The sequence below is a fragment of the Pteropus vampyrus genome, unplaced genomic scaffold, assembly GCF_000151845.1.
Source record: "Pteropus vampyrus isolate Shadow unplaced genomic scaffold, Pvam_2.0 Scaffold349, whole genome shotgun sequence".
NCBI lineage: Eukaryota > Metazoa > Chordata > Mammalia > Chiroptera > Pteropodidae > Pteropus > Pteropus vampyrus.
This window is the reverse complement of record NW_011889130.1, coordinates 1,461,524-1,480,562: the sequence shown is the minus strand read 5'-3', so window position 1 is coordinate 1,480,562 and position 19,039 is coordinate 1,461,524. Positions and strand designations below refer to the sequence as shown.

General features: G+C 51.7%; 1 protein-coding gene across 13 annotated transcripts in view; it reads left to right on the top strand.

Moving 5' to 3' along the window:
- WNK2 (WNK lysine deficient protein kinase 2) overlaps window positions 1–19,039 on the top strand; it is a 106,024-nt gene that overhangs the window by 36,519 nt on the left and 50,466 nt on the right. For 11 of the 13 annotated variants that reach the window (XM_011378924.2, XM_023522577.1, XM_023522578.1 and 8 more), the window contains exons 6-13: window positions 548–636; window positions 2,246–2,465; window positions 8,206–8,488; window positions 11,862–12,064; window positions 13,917–14,048; window positions 14,365–14,553; window positions 15,857–16,408; window positions 18,472–18,765. In XM_011378924.2, coding sequence (XP_011377226.1) covers window positions 548–636; window positions 2,246–2,465; window positions 8,206–8,488; window positions 11,862–12,064; window positions 13,917–14,048; window positions 14,365–14,553; window positions 15,857–16,408; window positions 18,472–18,765 — 1,962 coding nt within the window. The remainder of the gene's footprint in view (window positions 1–547; window positions 637–2,245; window positions 2,466–8,205; window positions 8,489–11,861; window positions 12,065–13,916; window positions 14,049–14,364; window positions 14,554–15,856; window positions 16,409–18,471; window positions 18,766–19,039) is intronic. The other 2 variants (XM_011378925.2, XM_011378926.2) reach the window with 2 other exon arrangements.

Sequence of the window (19,039 nt, the reverse complement as noted above, 5' to 3'; positions counted from 1 at the left end):
CTCTGGTCAGTGTGGATGCTTGGCCACACCCTGGCACCTGAAAGTCCTCTGGTCTGACTCATGGCCATGGAACTGAATGGCAGAACTGCATGGCACGGACTGTTTGCAAAACCTTTGAGCAGCCAGGCCTTGGAAGTCAACCCTGCTGTGGCCACAGTGGGGCCAATCTCTGGTGGCCCTTGACCAACAACAGTGATCACAGATAGTGCTCCTAGCATTCTTGAGTAGAGATGTGGTAAGAAGGGCCGAGCTGTTGGAACAGTTTCTCTTCTAGCCTCTGAGACCCTCCAGGTGACGTTGGAGGCCCCGGCTTGCCAGGTAGGGCTTCGAACAGATCCACTCTGCCCCACCCTCCTCCTCTGTACAGCAGAGTGAGGGAGCATCCCCTAGTCTGTCTTCCCCAGACCTCCCTGCTACAGCCAACCTATCCCCCAAGCCTCTGTGCTTCCTGCCTTTTCTCCTGAGGCGGTTAGTGTGCAGTATGCAAGAAGTAGACACCTTGAAGATGCCAGTTCTGTGTCAGGTGATTTTGCTCATCCATCTTCAGGGCATCAAGCCAGCCAGCTTTGAGAAAGTGCACGATCCAGAAATCAAGGAGATTATTGGGGAGTGTATCTGCAAAAACAAGGAAGAGAGGTGAGTTCCCGGCAGTGCTGGGTCTGGGGTGTTTCTCCTGCTGAAGTCGGTTCAGCTGGCCCGCAAAGAGCTTCAAGAGATAGACAGGCTGCTTCAGGCTCGGGTGTCCTGTCCTGGGTACCAGCAAGCCTACCAGGCTGTCAGTGGGCAGCCCCTGGAACATGCTTCCTGACTTTGGGGATCATTCTGGAGCAAGGAGGCTCCTGGGGCCTTGCTCTGCCCCTTGTTGCTTTTTCTCTGTGTTGTCCTTGGTGGGCACATCTATTCCCCCAAAGCCTGCAGGACACTCCTATGCCCAGGCTCCCTGATTCATTTCGTCCTCAGCTCCAGGCTGCATAGTCCCTTCACCTATATCTGACCTTCCCCATTCCCCACTGCAGGTTATCATGTTCAAGTCAGAGATACCACCAAAACCAGCCCCCACCTCCTCAGCTGGTCAGCCAGGAAACTGAGCTTATGTTTTGAGCTTCCCTGCCTCTTCTCCCTTCCCTCCCTCCTACTTGCTTCTTCCCCCTGCCCCTCCTCTCCAGCCCATCCCCCACTCTCCCCATTCTTCCTCTTCCTCTCGCCCTACCTCTTCCTTGCCCCTTCATGTGCCCTTCTGGCCCCGACATACCCACAGATGGCCACCCTAATCACTGTCCTCAGCATTGATCACTTTTCTTTTCCATAGCCATCATTACTCAGGCAGGGGCCCTGTCCTGATCCCTGGGCCTTCTTTCCTGCCCTACAGGTTTCATTTTTTAAGAAAAAAATTTAAAAAATTGTTAGATGTAACCCATATAATAAAAGTATAGGAGCAACCATGTAGAGCCAAAGAACCATCAGAGCAGATCCTGTGAGACCACCTCCCAGACCAGGACCTACAGAGAGCCCAGGGGCCTGATAGCATTTGTCGACCTCACTGAGGGTTTCCTCACCTGGTTGTCCCCCTTTCATTTAAAGTAACTGTCCACAGGGGATGGGCTACTGGAGCTTGCAGCCCATGGTGACCACAGATTTGACCCTGGGAGGAAGCTAGGCCTGGGACAGTGCATGGATCCATTCGTGCCAGGACAGGAACTAAACTAGTATTTGGGATGAAGCTTTGGGGCCAGAGTGGTTACCATGGCAACACTCATGTAGCCGCACCTTCCTGTCCCTAGGAGCCTTCTGAAAACCCCCTGAAAATGGGCTTATAGACACTTCCAGGTCCAGTTCAGTCTTACCTGCAGCCAGGTATCTTTGTGATGACTGAGCTCACCAGCCCCTCAGCAGGCCTGGGTCTGTATGGCAGAACCCAGGCCTGCTGAAGGGCTGGTGAGCTCAGTTTAAAATTCTTTCCTAGATTCTCTGAGTCTTTTACTGTGGGCATGTTTTTTTTTTTTTTTTTTTTATAATCAGAAAAGAGTCCTAACTACTACCCAGTGAGGTTTGTCCAGGACTAATTTTCCTTTCCTTTTCTGGGAGTTAGGGAATGCACATGTAAGCTGTAGAGTGCCCCCTGGAGGGCACAGCCTGCTCAGCAGGTAGTACAGTCACAATCTAGAGGGGGCTGGGTGGGTCGCGGCTCAGCACCCGTGTCCAGGGTCCCCCCAGCAGGTGTGCCTCTCATTTTCCCTCTCCTCAGGTACGAGATCAAGGACTTGCTCAGCCATGCCTTCTTTGCGGAGGACACGGGTGTGAGGGTGGAGCTGGCTGAGGAAGATCATGGCAGGAAGTCCACCATTGCCCTGCGGCTCTGGGTTGAGGACCCCAAGAAACTGAAGGGCAAGCCCAAGGACAACGGGGCCATAGAGTTCACCTTTGACTTGGAGAGGGAGACACCAGATGATGTGGCACAGGAGATGGTAATATGAAGCTTACTTGACGGTGGGTAGTGGGTAGGCCAAGGCAAATCCTGGCACACACCTTGAAAGCCTGTGGTTTCCAAAGATTGGATCAAAGTCAGAAGGGGTATGTGGTCCTTGGTGAGAGGGCAGTTTAGAATGAGGACTGTTCATTGAGTGTGTCTGTAAAGGACAACATAAGTCAGAACCCCCCAGATGCACAAATGTAGGCTCTCTGCTCAGAAACCATGCAGAGAGGGTCCCAGGGACTGGTATATCAGGAACGACCCTGTTTTGACCAGATTCTTGCCGACTTTGCATAAATGTGGGCCTTTGAGTTTGGATTTTGGTTTCATTTTGTTTCTGAGGGGCCCACAGAGCCCAGCAGGTGTAGGAGTGTAGGAGATACTCAGTGTAGCAGAGGGAGAAAAGATGTACAAGAGAAATTAATGAGACACTCATTTTTACTGGAAAAACTGAGCAAAAGTAAAAATCAGCATGTTCATTGCAGAAGAGCAGGTGCTTGGCTGCACCTGTCATAACCATAGAAAGTACACTCCCCTTTCCTTTTTTTAAATGAACCTTTTAATGAATATGGTACATCTGTCAAAAATGTACATAAGTCACAAGGGTATGACCGATGGATTCTTCACAGCTAGACTCCTTGGACCTGGGTGGGTGTTAACAGTAGGAAGTGGACCATGGTGCTGGAGGGTGAGCTGAAAGAAGTGGAGGGAGGCTACCTACCTGTGCAGGCTCCTGTGGGTAGCACATCCACCCCTGCTTCTCTAGGCCCATGTCAGATGCAGAAGCTGAGGCTAGCCATCCCATATGAGGTGTGGGAGCCATAGACTAAGAGTCAGTCAGTGGGTTCAGCAGGGCCCAGACATATGGTGGGTGAAGGGTATGGACCACGGGGTTTGGTGTGGGTAGAGCAGCAGGTCAGTGTGAGATGGAGCAAGCCAGTTAGGGTACGGCCTTCCACTGGACAGTGGCCTGTGCCCCTGATTCATCTGGCATGTGTGAGTGGGCTAGATGTTCCTACTGATGGCTTAGAACCCTGGTCAGGACCACCGCACACCTTCCAAGCTGCTGGTCACATCCCTGGGCCCAGAAGCAGGCACATCTGCTGTAAGTGAATTTAATGGGTTGTTTAGCTCCATGCTTCTGGGAGGATTTTCTGATGACCTTGCGTGGTGTGCTGTTGAATTACTATGTGTTTATTGAGCATGGTGGTCCTGTGAGTGTAGCACTGCCATTTCTCTTTATGCTGTGATACCATGGTCCCTTCCTGCTTTTTGCTGAAATTTAAAGCACAAACGTAAGTAATGAGCGAGGTGATGTGCAGGCCAGTAGCCTGTTAGCTAAGGTTCTGGAGTACAGGTTGTGTGCAGAGTGTCCTGGAGGGACCTTTGGGGCTGGGGGACCTGGCTAGCAGTGCATGCTGACCAGGTAGCAGGAGAAGGGGGTCGGCACCCTGTGGAAATGAGATGGGTCCCTGGGGCGGCCTCGAGTTGGTTATGTCTCTCCGGGCTGCTGAGGTAAGGGCTAGTGCCAGCAGTTCAGGAAACACAAGTGGAGAGCAGCGCTCCCATCCCCTGTGAGCATTGCACCTGCTCTGTGGCTGTGAGGGCGCCAGGAGAACCTTCCTGCCCCAGAAGGGACTCGGAATTCAGTGGGAGCCAATGAAAGGAGGACAACAGGCGCTGTCACAGTGAGATTCCACGTGGTGGTGCTTATCAGCACTATCCGTGCCTCAACAGATCAGTATCCTCCTCTGGCTCAGGGTTCTCATATCCAGTCACTTTCCTGAGACCTGCCCACCCTCCCTAGAGGACTCATCTCAACCTAAAATGCCCAGCTTTTCCTGCAGCAGAGTAACCCCCTATCCTACCCCAGGCTCATCCTCACAAGTCCTGGCACTTTGCTGAACTGGAGGGCAGGTGGTGTCTCCGCCAGTTCACAGTGGAGGCCCCAGGGCCCAGTGTCTCATCCTCCCCTCTTTTGCTGCCTTCCCCCTTCCTCCATCTCTTTCAAAAGTGTCTTTTCATGTGGAACATCCTCCATGCAGTGCAGTAGCCATTGCAGAAGAAGGCACATCACTATGTTCAGTTAAAGGATAAAAATAAAACATGTCCTTACCACTCTGCTTGGGAAGCAGAAGGAGTCCAGTGCTTTGGAGAGCTGCCTGTGATGAGCTGAAAGTGGCCGTAGTCCCTCAACAGGGTCTTTATCCTGTGTGAGCGCCACTCACTGGCCACTGCTTCTGGCTCCTGGCTGGGCCTTGTGGTTAGTGCTGGGTCCTGCAGCTCTGACCTCCCCACCCACTACAGTCTGGGGCCCTCCTTCTCTGTGGGTCCTGATAGCAGTCCCTGGGCCTTTCCTGGGCCATCACTGGGCCAGGTGCCTGGACCCTGAGGAGGCTCACTGCCCCTGGCTGCTCTTCAGGGCAGTCACTTACCCACAGCTTTAATTCAACACACATACTTCTTCAAAACTTAAAGTAACAGAGGCAGCCATGAATGAAACAGGGTCAGTTATCATAAACGGCTGATAATTTCTCAAGGAAACTCAGAAGAGAGAGGTGTCACTGTACCATGGGCCTAGGTCGTGGAATGGTGTCTGGGCTGCCTTGTTTTTAACAGCCAAGATCATTGAGTGTTAGGTGTGGACGTTGTTCCAGAACCTGATGAGGCCTCCAGAGGGTGAGAGGAAGGTAGATGGGACAGCTTTCTTTTCTCCCTCTAATCCACATCTGAAGTCTCCTCCCAGCAGGTCCTGTAGTTGAGGGTGGGGAACACATGCTGGCATGGGTCAGAATGATGATGCTCTCGGGGCTGAGGGAAGGGTGGGTTTTCTGGGACCTGGGCTAGCTCTGATATGTTGGTACAGACATCCAGGGGAGGTTAGGGGAGTTGGGGCCCAGCCCAGGGGGTTCTTGAGTCCGAGGTGCCAGCCCTTCCTTCTGTCTTCATAGCTTCCAGATAATGGGACATTCCACTGTGGCATAGAAGGTGGCTAAATTCTTCCCTGTTTGGGAAAAAATAGAAGAAACACCTTGGAGGGTTGCTGGGAGTTGGGGGTGGGGATTGTGTCTGTGAAGACAGAGACAGAAAGAAAAATGGGTCATGGACAAAAAATAGAAGCAGCAGGCAGGAATGTCTGTGGGGCACCTTATTTTCAGTGGCCTCTGATCAGGTTGCCACGTGGGCCCTGCTGGGCGGCTGGTGGTGCTGACCCCAAGCTCAGCTGCTTACTCTTGCCCTGGCTACATGAGTGGCCCTGCTCATACCTCTGCCTTTCTGGGTTGAGCCTGGCAGAGCCTTGAGTCAGCATGGTTCATTCTGCCAGTCATCTTCTGAAATGAGTTTTTGAAGTAGTCGCAAACTTACAGAAAAGTTGAAAATGTGTGACAAAGAACCGTTCGAGATGACATGGCAGCAGTCTGATACCCCATGAACCCGAATATACTGTGTCTGCTTCCCACAGACGAGAACTTTCCTGCACAGCTGCTTGGGCGGTCAGAACTGGAGAGCATCCTGGCCCCACTCAGGGCCCTCAATTGTCCAGTGACGCCTTCATGGCCAGAGTGCCGATCAAGATTGAGTCTATCTTCAGCAGTCTTCCCATGAAGGGTGCAGGCTTGCCACCTTGCTCAACTTCCTCTCAGTCCATCTGTGCGTCTGCAGGAATGCTGGGCACAGACTAGCCCACCAAGCATGCTTCCCGTAATCACATGGTTGAGGGGTATTGCCAGGGTTCTCCAAATGCAGTCATAATTAATAACTTTTGTAGGGAGTTACTTTGGAACTTTGCGAATGTCTCGGTTTTACCAAATTTTCCATTTATTACTCTCTGTGGACTCATGGTTTGGATTTATTCAGTAGGTTGTGTGCTCCATTGATGAGTTACCTATCACTGTGCAAAAGTGACCCAACCCCATACTGTATGTACACACACAGTCTCCCCCAGTCTCTGAGGTCAGGAATTTAGCAGTGGCTTAGCAGGCACTTTGGGATCAGGGCCCTACAAGTGTGGCCAGGGCTGGCCTGGGCTGGTAGGGCTGATCAGGGCTCACTCAGCAGGCTGCTGGTGGGAGACTTAGTTTCTAGCCAGGTGGGTTGTCCCTCAGGGCCACTCATGATGTGGCGTCATGTGAGCAAGTGATCCATCCATAGGAGGGAGAGACATAAAGAGACAGATGATAGAGATAGAGATATTGAGACAGAAATAGACATGGATACTGAGAAACAGAGACTGAGACACAGGCTGAGAGACAGAGAGATACTGAGAGAGACAAATGGAGAGAGACAGGGAGAGACAGAGACTGAGACTGAAAAAGACAGAGCAAGAGAGACAGAAGTAGAAACAGATTGAGACAGACAGACTGAGACAAAATAAGGAAGAGAGACTCAGAGAGTGATACAGACATGAAGACAGATAGCAAGAGGGGCAGGGAGAGACAGAGAGAGCAAGAGGGAGGAACAGAGACAGAGAATGCACATATGTGTGTGTCCGCAACCCGCACTACCCCATCCCGACCTTGTAACTTCATACTAGCAGGGACACCCATTCCTCCTGCCACGACAGATCACTTGCGTTCTTCTTGTGTGCATTTGTGGACATGTCCTTTAAACATTATGTTGTCACTGTGTATTTTGAGGCTCAGAATGTCAGATTTGGCCAGGGATTGGCCCTGGGTGCTGGCTCCCTTGTCTTCCTGTTTGTCTGTCATTCTCTAAGCACGTCCTCACTTTCTGGCACAAGGAGATGTCCAGTCCCCCTCGTTCTGTCCCTATTGACCTGAACCTGCTGTTTCTTGGGGATCCTGTTCTCTCGGTGTCCGAATTCCAGTGCTGCATGTGCTGTTGGTCATGGTTGCCCCAGGCCTGTTCAGTGGTTGGTTCAGAAACACACCTGTTTTGTACGTTGTTGCCATATGCACATATGCTCATGTCGCCATTTGCGTGTATTTGTCTGTCGTGCATTGAAAATTGTGAGTTTACACAAATCCTGACCACTGCAAGGTTCCTTCTCGAGTTTTTTCCCTTTCCATGTGGGGATCTTATGGTCACAGAAGCCTCTGGCCTCCTCTATTTTGTGGTTTGGCCACGGTTATCCTTGGAGAGAGCTGTGATGTTTCCTGGGGAGCCTCGGCTCCTTTACAAATTCCCTCAAATGCTCTGTTGGGCGAATCAGGTTCAGAATCTTGCCAGGCATGGTACACACCTTCCTGATCTCAAGTTACAGAATGTGCCTCTTTCCCTGGCCTCCATGACTTCTCAGAGAATGCTGAGGACAGTGTGGGCTATGGATCCCTGTCCCTGTCCCTGAGCACACAGATTTAGCCAGGACTGATTTCCCACTCTCAGGCAGCCTTAGTGTGGGGCTCTAGGATGCTTCCAGGACACAGCTGTCGGGCTGCTCTGGGGTGGGAGGCAGATTAGGGTCCCCCCTTTCCTTTTTGTTACTCAGCCCATGTTAAGAGCACCTGCTGTGTTGTCAGTGTCTCAGGAGCTGGGCCAGTGCATGTTCAGATGGTCACTCTCGTGGATTTAGTCAATGGCTCGAAGGACACATCCATCTTTATGGAAGGATGAGAATGTCCCTGAAAGACAGGGGCGAGGGGCCCAGAAGAGGTAACTTTTAGCAGAGACCACAAGAGCGGGAGGTGGGAGTGCAGGCACCAAGGTGGACCCGGCAATGGGACGTGCAAGTAGGGATGGTCCCAGTAACGACAGGTGACTGACTCCCTTTGCAGATCGAGTCAGGGTTCTTCCATGAGAGTGATGTGAAGATCGTGGCCAAGTCCATTCGTGACCGTGTGGCATTGATCCAGTGGCGGCGGGAGAGGATCTGGCCAGCATTGCAGCCCCAGGAACAGCGAGACCCAGGCAGCCCTGACAAGGCCAAGGGCCTGCACACACCCCTGCAGGTCCAGGTGACCTACCATGCACAGGTTGGACTGCTAGAGCCGGAGGAACCCGAGGCTGACCAGCACCTTCTCCCTACTGTGCTGCCGGCCAGCGCCACCTCTCTGGCCTGTGAGTATTGCTCTCTCCACGTGCCTACCCCAGCTCATCTTGCAGGTGTGGATGATTGGTGTGGGTGAATGTTCCTCCAGGGCAGTTGTTGGGAGCATCCTTGATGTTGCACAGAGATCTGACCAGAGGGATTTATGGCTTGCTGAAGTCCAACTTCTCAGGACAGGTAGGGACAGATGTGGAGGCAGACCCAGAACCTCCTGTGCCCCGAGCCAGCAGGGACAGAGTGGCTTAATTGGCTACTTACCCTGCCTGGAGGATACTAGTCCTGGCCACATGGGGCACGTGAAGGCTCTTCCTTATCCTGGGCTTAGCATAGCAGCTGGGCCCAGTAGGGGCATCTGTTCCAGAACACCAGTATCCTGAGGCTGCCAGTGGCCATAGGTTGAGCAGTCATGCTGCTGTGACCTTTGTCTCCAGGAGTGTCCATCCCAAGATAATCTCTCTTCTAGTGCCAAACCTTTGAGACCACTTGTCTGTTTCCCAGGGAGTGTTATTAATGAATGGTGGGATCGCTTTGCATCTGGCTTTATCTCAGACCACTGGAAGAGAGAACCCAGTATCTTCCATAAGTCGAGGCAGAAATGTGTCTTGCCTTTGCCCTCAGTGTCCCCAAAAATGCAGCTGCGAGCTATGGATGGAGGCTGTAGCCTATTCTGTCCATGAATAAGCACAGAGAATTGCAGATCCAAGCAACCTGCCCAGGCCACTGTTTCAGGTTGTTCATGTGGAAAGACTGAAATAGAATGTTTGATTTATTTAATAGGAATATCCTTCATTTATCATTAAAATAGCTGAATGTTCTTCAAAGTAGGCTATTTAAATTAAAACCAGTGGCTGGCCATCACTTTGAGACAGTTTGCTCACTGTTTACTTCCTTCCAACCTGCTCAAGTTTGCTTTGGAGAAAAAAATCACAGCATCATTGCATTCCATTTTCTGATAAAACAAAAAAGAGTAAAGAACGTAAACTTTTTATAGAAAAAGTTACTACACACTTTACAAAAGTAATCGTTGGTTGAACAATTTCTCAGATACAGGAATTAAGAAATTTTCCTTTGTCACTCTTTGAAGAGACACAGTCTGGGACCTAGAATATGCTCTGCTGTGGTCAGATGTCATGATGCAGGTTCGACTTACTGTATAGACAGCACAGTTTCAACAGATGAGTTCAGTTCAAGGTGGTCATTCTGTCTGCAAACAGACCCCTTCCTGTGCAGCTCAGAAGGATTCTGTATGCTTTATGCAGCAGCCATACTTTTCTGCCATGAGAAATAAATGTTTTATGGTTAAAACGTTTTTACCCCTTTATTGTAATTTTTTTTAAGTAGGTAATATATTCACATCATATGAAATTCAAAAAGCCCAAGAGGTGTACAGCAACAATCAGTTAATATTTCTCCTTGGAGGCTACTGATGTTACCTGTCTTTTAACGCTAACTTCTGGAGATAGCCTACACATGTAATTATTCACATGCACCAATGTACACATGTACACACACACGCACACATACCCTTTGTCTCCCTCTATTCCACAACCCACAGCACCTTGCACTCCCTCAGTACCTTGCTCTGGCTTTGAACAGAAAGCCTGTGCGCAGTTGTCTCTCTGGCCACAGTGCCTGTGGGTGGCTGGACCATGCTGTGCTTCATAAAGGTGAACTGATGGGGATGCCAGTCAGCACACATGTCACCAGAGAAAGGACCAGGTCTTAGGTAACAAGATGGGCAAACACATGCACTTTCATATGTTAGAAGGTACAGCAAACATACTTTGAGTCTCCCTGTTCTGTTAACTGCCCACCATGGTCCAAATGAAGGTCAGCGAGAGGGCTTGGTCTAGCACCTGATGATTACAAGAATTTAATTTGTCAATAGGTTTAAAAGCAATTTTTAAAATTAATTTTTAATTATATATACGTTAAACATGTTGACTTAAAAATTTTAAATGTTACATACACAGAGTTGCTTTATGTGAAACTTGTCAGGTCTGTACCCATTCTTGTCTTTACTCTGTCTCTGTTTCTGTCTCTCTGTCTCTGTCTTTCTTTGTCTTTATCTCTGTCTCTCTCCTGCATGCACATTCTATTTCTGTGTCTTTGTCTTTTTGTCCTCTCTCTCTGTCTCAGCTTCTCTCCTTTCTCTGTGTAAGTGGAAATTACTACCAGACACATCATTAAAAATAAGAGACACTTATCCAATTGGTTTGCACAAGCAAACCTCAGCATTCTTACATCTTCCTAGGTTAAAAAGAGTTCTAATCAGCTCTGGGGAAAAATTATTTTGCTGCAAAGCTGACAAGATTCCCCTTTTACTTTATTTGTTTAAATTGCAAATGGACACTGTGCTGACAATCTGAAAGGTGGCTCCCTATAGAAGTAGCTTGGTGTTCATAGTTGACAAATTTTAATGTTTGTGTAGCTTTTGGAATCTGGAAGCAGTAAACCATGAGTGCCATTTCAAATAGGTTTTTGTTTTTCATACTTCACTGACATGGCCACACAGGTAACCTGTCTTCTAGGTGCATTCGGTCAGATGAGTCTACGGGCTGTGCGGGTCTTGTCTTGCCTATCCCTCCATCTCTCCCCACCATGTTTGTGGGAGGCTCTGTCCACTGTGGCTGGTCTCACTGGCCATGCTGGGCTGATTGTGGGTGGGCTAATGGAGCCTCGGAGTTCCCTCTCACAGGCTCTCTGCGGGGTGGGGGCCTCATCAACCCCATTTTCCAACTGTGTTAGACCCAGCCCAAGATGTGAGGGGCTGGATTTGGGCCTGGATTTCCCTGCTTCAGGCTCTTTTTCATGGTAAGTAAAGGTGGTCGGGGTCCTGACACCCTCTCCCCCTGTAAAACACAGGTAATAATTGTTACCTCTACATGACTGGAGCTTTTCCTAACTTGAACATCCTGTCAGCCTCCCAAGACCCCTTAGGCCTTCAAATAGCTGAATGAGGGCTCACTTTCAAGTACAGGTCAGTGCCATGTGAGATCCCTGTCTCAGCCATGGTGGAAGTGGCCTTCCTGCCTACGTGCCTATGAGGACTGTGTGAGGTGTCCCCCTGGGATCTGTGGTGGCCCATGGCGAGCACACCCCCCCAACCTCTCAGGCATCAGGCAGTGTGGGTGGGCTGCCAGGACCACCTCTGGGTGGTGCAGTTAGCCCCCATATTGCTCTATAGTCAATTGTGTAAAATGACACACAATCATTACTTATATGACCTGGAAATACAACCAAGCCTTTGTTTTGCAGAAGAAAACATGGACGAGCCAAGCATTTGTGTGTGAGCCCACGTTTGCGTTCCTTAAGCTTTGTGTGGAATGCAGTGGGAGTGACGTTTGGGGTGCCCACTCTGAGCCGTGCCTTTGTCCTTCCCAGCTGACAGCACATTCGACAGCGGGCAGGGCTCCACTGTGTACTCGGACTCACAGAGCAGCCAGCAGAGTGTGGTGCTGGGCTCGTTGGTGGACTCAGCACCACCCACTGCCCAGAGCGTGTGCAGCCCCCCCGTGAGCATGAGCGATGGGCCCATCCTGCCACATAGCCTGCCCTCACTGGGAGCCTACCAGCAGCCTGTTGCGGTGAGTCAGCTTGGCTCTCGAGCCAGAGACCCCGTTGGAGTCTGTGATGGACCAGCCAGGCTATACTGGCCTGTGGTCAGTTTCTGGCCATGCAAAAACAGGCCCACAGGAGGTCCATCCTTGTTGGTAACTGCAGGGCTGCAGGCTGGAGCAGCCTGTGATCTACCCTGAGAGACCTGCTTGGTGAGAAAACAGAGCACAGAGCTCAATGACACGCAGTGCTTGCAAAGCTGTGATAAGTTGGAAGGGTCCTACACTCAGACCGGTGCAAAGGTGACGGAAAAGCATCATTCATAGTAATGAAGGCTTTGATTTTGTCTGTGTCCAGCATCTCTGAGGCGGTAGCACCTCTCCACTGGGTGTTATGCTGCTGTTTAAAGTTAGAGGTATGGGAGTAATGTTTGGGAAGAAGGATTAAAAGTTCTCATGCTTATACCTGAGGAATAATTTGTAAACCTAATAGGTTAAATGGAAATTGCTAGATGAGGGGACAACATTTGGCATTTATTTTTCAATTTTTTTTAATGCCATAGAAAGCAAAACAATTGCTTGCTTCTCAGGCCCAAGCAGATAGAGAAGTTGCCCTTGAAGTGGGTGTTGGAGTGAGATCCAGAGGGAGAGTTAGATCCCCTAGGCCCAGAAGCAGGTCAGGACCAGTGCCCCTTCCCAAGGGAGTTGCTTCTGCCTGGTGCTCCAGTTACCCTGGGCTTTCACTTGCACTCTCTCTGTGGTCATCCTTCCGGGCTTCGTAGCTTTTTTGGCCACCTCTGACTCTTCTCCCTTCCCTGTTGTCCACTCAGGTTCAGGAAGTCCCTTTAGAAAAGCAATTGAAGTGTTTGCCTCTACTGATCAGAGTCAAAACTGGCAATTTGTATTTATAGTTTCACTTGCTTCACAAAATGAAGTGAAATAGTTTTAAAAGGCAAGGAAAGCTTCTTGAGGAAAAGGCTACTTGTTGCTCAGAGTGGTGTTTCTTAGCTTTGGGTTCACCTGTTCTCTGGAACTGAGCCAGAGCATTCATCCAGCTCTTGTCCTTCCCAGGCTCAGGATCAGGATGTTCCTGGCCCACAGTGTGCTGTCCACCTGTTCCAACAGCACCCTCCTATACCAGCTTCTGTTCCCAGACTGGGAAGCTTGGGCACAGGGAGGTCAAGGGCCAGCTGGCCAGATGTCTCTGCCAGAGCACTTTCTTGCCTGTTTACATGAAAACAGCTTGGACAGAAGAGTAGGGACTGGAGGGAGTCCCTAGGGTGTACCCAGGACTCCTGGGGAGGGTTGTCATGGTGACATGTCCCAGTGAAGAGTGGAGGGGTTGGGAGCAGAACCACTTCTCTGGGGACTCTTGTGCCCGAGCATGAGGGCTCACGTCTGTGGTCCCATTTCTCTCCTAATGGCTGAGTCACTGGAGACCCCAGCTCTGTGGAGCTCCCCTCAGTCTAGTGCTGTCCTGCTGTTCGTTCCCATGTTTCTGTATTCTGGGAACTTATTTACATATATGTGTGTTACATAGTACTGTAGACAAGAAGCATATGCATTTATATCTTCCCCCATAGAGTATTATAACAAGTGTTTTCCCACGGTTCCATAAAGCCCTTATAATGACTTTTTCTCACAGTTGCATAATATCCTGTGGAGCCGATGTTTCAGAACGTTCCCTGGTTAGGAATTGTGGTCGTTCTTGGCTCAGGGGCCACCATACCTTGCTTCTGCCAATTCATGTTCCTAGGAAAAGTGTCCCTGCCAGGACAATGGGCATGGGGAGTGAGAGACAGCTCTCTGGGGACGTTGAGTGTGTGGCTGGGTGGGGGTCTTTGGGGCAGCTGCTGAGTGTGGCCCCTGGCACCCTCTGCAGCCTGGCCTGTCAGTGGGCTCTGTCCCACCCCCCACCCGCGCTCCGCTCCCACAGCAGCATTTCCCGGAGCCGGCCATGAGCTTTGCCCCCGTGCCGACTGGGCCGGGCCAGCCTAGGCCCTCTGTCCACCAGGTGAGTGTAGACTGCTTCTCTTTAATGGCCACCATCGGTGCTTCAGTCTCCCCTGACTGTGTCTTGGCTGGCCTGGGCCTGGGGTGCAGATGGGAGTCGGGGCAGGTCTCTTATATCTATGGAGTTCATGATCCACAGCACTTGGAGGGGCCCCACTCACACCTGGTTCTCCCAGACCTGCACTTCCTGGGCTCCCGGCTGGGTGTCTATGTATGTGTACATGTGCATGTACTCATTGATTTTCTCTGTCATGTCTAAGCATCTAGGGCATCTCAGCACGATGCTGGTCTAAGAGAAGCCCCCTCTCTTCCTTCAGCCTCCTCCACTGGCCCAGACAGCGCCCCTGTCACAGGTCTTGGCGTCACAGCCTGTGGGCCCTCTCCAACCAGTGCCCCCCCATCTGTCTTCATACCTGGCTCCAACTTCCCAGGTGGCCTCGGCTCAACTGAAGCCCCTCCAGATGCCACCGGTGTCCCTGCAGCCGCTTGCTCAAGTCCCTCAGCAGGTATGTCCTTCCTCCTTCCTCTGCCTTCCTCCCACGGCAGGGTTGTGGTGCCCATCTTCCCTCTGTGTCTGTCTCAGATGCACCAGGACAGGCAAAGTTTACTGCAGAGTTAGGTCAGAGGAGCCAGAGCAGAGCTGTGAGCACATAGCTACAGTCACCGTCTGTCCTTGGACCCATGTGAGGCCATGCTAACCATGGCTTCTTGGGGGCAGGGTTTGGGGGCAGCAGGCATTGCATGACTAGTGACACTTGATAGCACATGGTCGGTGCTTAGGGTTATGCCATTTATGGTCGTGGGGATGGCTTTCACCTCATGGATCCTGTCACAGTGTGTCTTTGGGGCTATGATGAGAAGTGCTACTTTATGAGCTAGGTGTGAGTGCCCTGCAATCACTCCACCCCCGCAGAAGGTTCTTACCTTAGCTGTCACCTGTTATTTGGTCTTGTCTTCATCATGTTGTGTTAGAGTTGCTTTAACTGTCTAGTTAAACCACTGCCTTGCTTGTTGGTGGTTGTGGCATTTAGTTGCTTTTCAAATACACAGAAGTTGATTTGGCATATTTTCGCTGCCTTATAATTGCACAAAGGTACTTATTATATGATGCTTCATGTGCCTGCCACCAGAAAGGCTTTATTTTAAAGAGAGACTTGTCAGAGAATCTGCTGAGGTGTTTTAAGTGCAGAATCCGTGAGGTCAGATATTGAGAGTCTCTAGGACAAAAGACCGGACATGGAAGGTTTGGGAGCGTCCACTGTGGGGAGATGCTGCCCTCCCCCCAGGCCATGTGGCTCGGCCAGCAGCGGGGCCTGGAGATATCATTTCCTTGAAAGAACCGGATGAAGAGTTTGGTCTTAGTGTGAATTTATACAGATTAGGATGAATCAAGCAAAGTAATTTCAGATGTTTGGGGCCTGTCTGATGACTCTCGCTTTCTTAGCCTTTTTGAATGAAAACTTGCTGAAGCTGGTGGTCGCTACTGTAACTGCTCGTATCTGAGCTATCTCGGCTGTCCTCTGAGCCACCTGTGGGCCTCTCCATGGTGGTGCCGAAGGGGTCATTCTTGTTCCCCATGCCCTTCTGAGCCTTCTGTGTTTTCTTCTCTGGTCGAACATGTCATATACTTGGTTCCATTTAAATTGGGTTTACATTTGGGTTCCCTTGGCAGCAGCTGCCTAGAAGTGTTTCAGAGGCAGAACCTGCAGGGGGTGTGGTTGTTCTTGCCTGGGCAGACATGCCTCTGGTGGGGCTGAGCCCCGGTGGGGCTGAGCCCCAGTGGGGCTGACATGCTGATGTCTCTTTCAGATGCCTCCACTTCCTGTCATCCCCCCCGTTGCTCCGCTGGCTTCAATCGACAGCCTCCCTGCAGCCCTTTCCGACCTGCCGGCTGCCAGCGGGTCCGCTGTGCCTCCCCCTTCTCAGTATTTCTCTCCAGCTGTCATCTTGCCAAGCCTCCCGCTCAACACTGCAACCCCGTTGCCTGTGTCACCAGCCCTGCCTCTGCAGGCAGTCAAGCTGCCCCACCCTACTGGGGCACCTCTGGCCATGCCGTGCCGGACCATTGTGCCAAACGTGGCAGCCACCGCCACTGCCATCCCTCTGCTGGCTGTGGCCCCACAGGGAGTGGCCGCCCTGTCCATTCATCCTGCCGTGGCCCAGCTTCCAGCCCAGCCTGTGTTCCAGGCAGCCTTTCCACAGATGGTGCCCAGCGATGTCCCACCTTCTCCCCTTCACACAGCACAGACTGTGAGAGCCGCCCCTCCACAGCCTGTGCCCCCTATGCTGCCACAGCCCCACCAACCAAGTATTGCCCACCTTCCTGAGCAGACTGCTCCAGCCGCTGGAGTAGGGAGCCAGGTAATTAATTTATCTGCCAGGTAGGGCCCACCCAGGTAGGCACTGGGAGACCCAGAGATGCAAGGGATCTGCAGGCCTTTGCTCCTTCTCAGCACTTTGGCTAGGGGGTGCGGGCAGAGTGGGAATGGGAGAACAGGCAGCACCATCCTGCAGCCTTGGCTTCTTATCTGGTGTGGGAGTGTCCGCTGCCTCCTCTCACTCCCAGCACGTGTCAGAAGCTGCGGGAATCAGGATGGCCAAAGGCTCCCCTGTGGGCCTTTCGCAAAAGTCAGTAGCAGTTGCTCGTAGGGGAGGATTCTCAGACATGCCAGATGTCATGGCACCTGCCCTCACCTAAGTGGGGCCTGGCAGCCTTCATGTGGCTGTGTGCCCTCTTCGGGCACTAGAGAGGCTGACACTGTCCATCTTGTCACCTGTCAAAATGAGGTATATGGATAACTCACATGTCAGCAGCCAGAAAATGGGGCACCAGTGCTTGGAGTGGCGGTGGGGGGCGGGGGGGTCTGTCAGTTCTGGGCCAGGCAGTGCACAGGGCATGTGGCTGCTGGTTCCCAGGTAATCATGGCAGACAAGGATGATGTCCCATAGGTGGGGGATCTTTGGCTGCTTTCCGTGCTGAAAGTGAAGGGGAAAGGGACACTTGCTCTGTCAGCTGGGCAACGCCTTTGGTGGCTCCACACACCTACACAGACGCTATGTGTTTTAGAGCACCAGGGCTGTATGTCATTCCTCTCTTCAACCTTGTATGAAGAGAGGAATGACATGGGGGGCCTCTCACCTGGTGTGACCCTCTCACCTGGCCCCACCCTGGCTCTAACCCTTAATAGCCCTGTGCCTGTGGGCATCGTCCTTTGCCTTTTAAAGCTCAGGTTCCTCCCCTATAAGATAGGGCTGACACCCCCTTTAGATTATGTCAGGAAGATTCATCCCAAAGCTTTCAAGGGTACCAGGTGCCCCCAGCTCTTGGGCCCCTTACTCCACTTTGGACTAAGACTCCATGTCCTGAGCATACACACATGCTCCTGGACATGCTTCTTGTCTGATTTCCAGAAGGGATTTGTACTTGGAGAAGGAAGGGACAGTTTATATTGACTAACCGGGTGGTGTTTGTTTAAATACGGGCAGGAGAAGGCACAGCAGTCCAGTGCCCTGACTGAGTGCCTGGACAGCCCGTCACTCAGAGTAACACCCACTCATGGGTCAGGGTTATTTAAAGAAAGTCAAGGCCTGCTTGGAGGCTCAGGGGTCTGTGGTGTCAGGGCCTGGACTGACACCTTGTTGCCATTGTTGGCAGGACACATCATTGGCACTGGGTCATTTGCTCAGCCTGTGGCTGGAGAAGATACTGTGCAGTCAGTGTTCGCTGGCCAAGCCTAGGGACCTGCACTCTGCCTGGCCAGTGGAGGGTCTGGGTTTTATTAATGGACTGGGCTGGCTTCCCCACAGGCTTCCCTGTGGCCAATCAGTCTTATGCCAGTACGCCCGGCAGCAAGTTGTTTCATTTCTGACCTCCACCCTGAACTGAGGCAGGATAGAGTCTCCTGCACTTTCAGGTTTGGGCCTGCCTTCTTCCTGTCAGGGTTTGGGCCTTCCTTCTCCCTGTCAGCATTTGCGCTGAGAGCTTTTAAAGAGAGAACAGTAAAGAGTCAGGCCCACTGCCCAGGTCACCCATGGAAGACCAGGGTCCAAGGCCTCTTCTTCAGGAAGCAGGGCAGGGTGCCTTAGAGGACCTGCAGTTGGTACTGAGTGATCATACTTAGGGCTTCTCAGCCTGACTCAGAGGTGCATATGTAAAGTGTGGTTTTAGGTTCGATTTTGCATGAGTGGGGACCTGAGAATGTCTATTCTTATTTGTTTCTGATAAATCTGTATATAAACATTCTCTGAGGCCAAGACTTGCTGGTGGGAGGTGTGGGCTCATTGAAAGGGAATGCTGTAACACCTGCACCCCAGGTATTCTCACCTACGTGGACAGAGAAGCGCTTGCTTTGCCCCAGGATGCCCATGGCCCCTCAAGGATGGTGATGGCACCCTGACTTGCATTCCTGTCGTCTGTGCCCCAGATCCTGCTTGGCCACCCGTCTCCATATGCCGTGGATGTCACCGCCCAGGTCCCCACGGTGCCCACTCCAGCCACCATCCTTTCCCCTCCTGTGCCTGAAGTGTTGCCGCCTGCTGTTCCTGAGCTCCTGCCTCAGCTCCCTGGCTCCTTGGCCCCCACGATGGTGGCTACTGCTCAGAGCTTGCCTATCCAGACCACTGCACTCCTGCCGCCTGCTAACCTGCCACTGCCCAGTGGGCCTGGAATCTCCAGCCCCTGCCCGGCTGTCCAGCTGACTGTGGAGCCAGCCCCTGAGGTGTGTGCCCTCCCCTCCGGGGCTAGGTCCCCAGCGTGTCACTGTCATACCTGGCTCCACCATCACAGCGGCCCCCTTCATGATGACCTTGGGTCTCAGCCCTAGAAGTCGGGTTGCTCTGGGGAAGGTGGAAGCATGTTCCCTGGGACAACCATAGGTGTTGTTCTTATCTTCCTCCACTGTCCCCAGATGTCACATTTTCCTTCAAATGCACATCCTGGTGGAAGGTGTGATTTTTACACTTGGCGTTAGAGTGCTTTCCCTCATAGGTGAT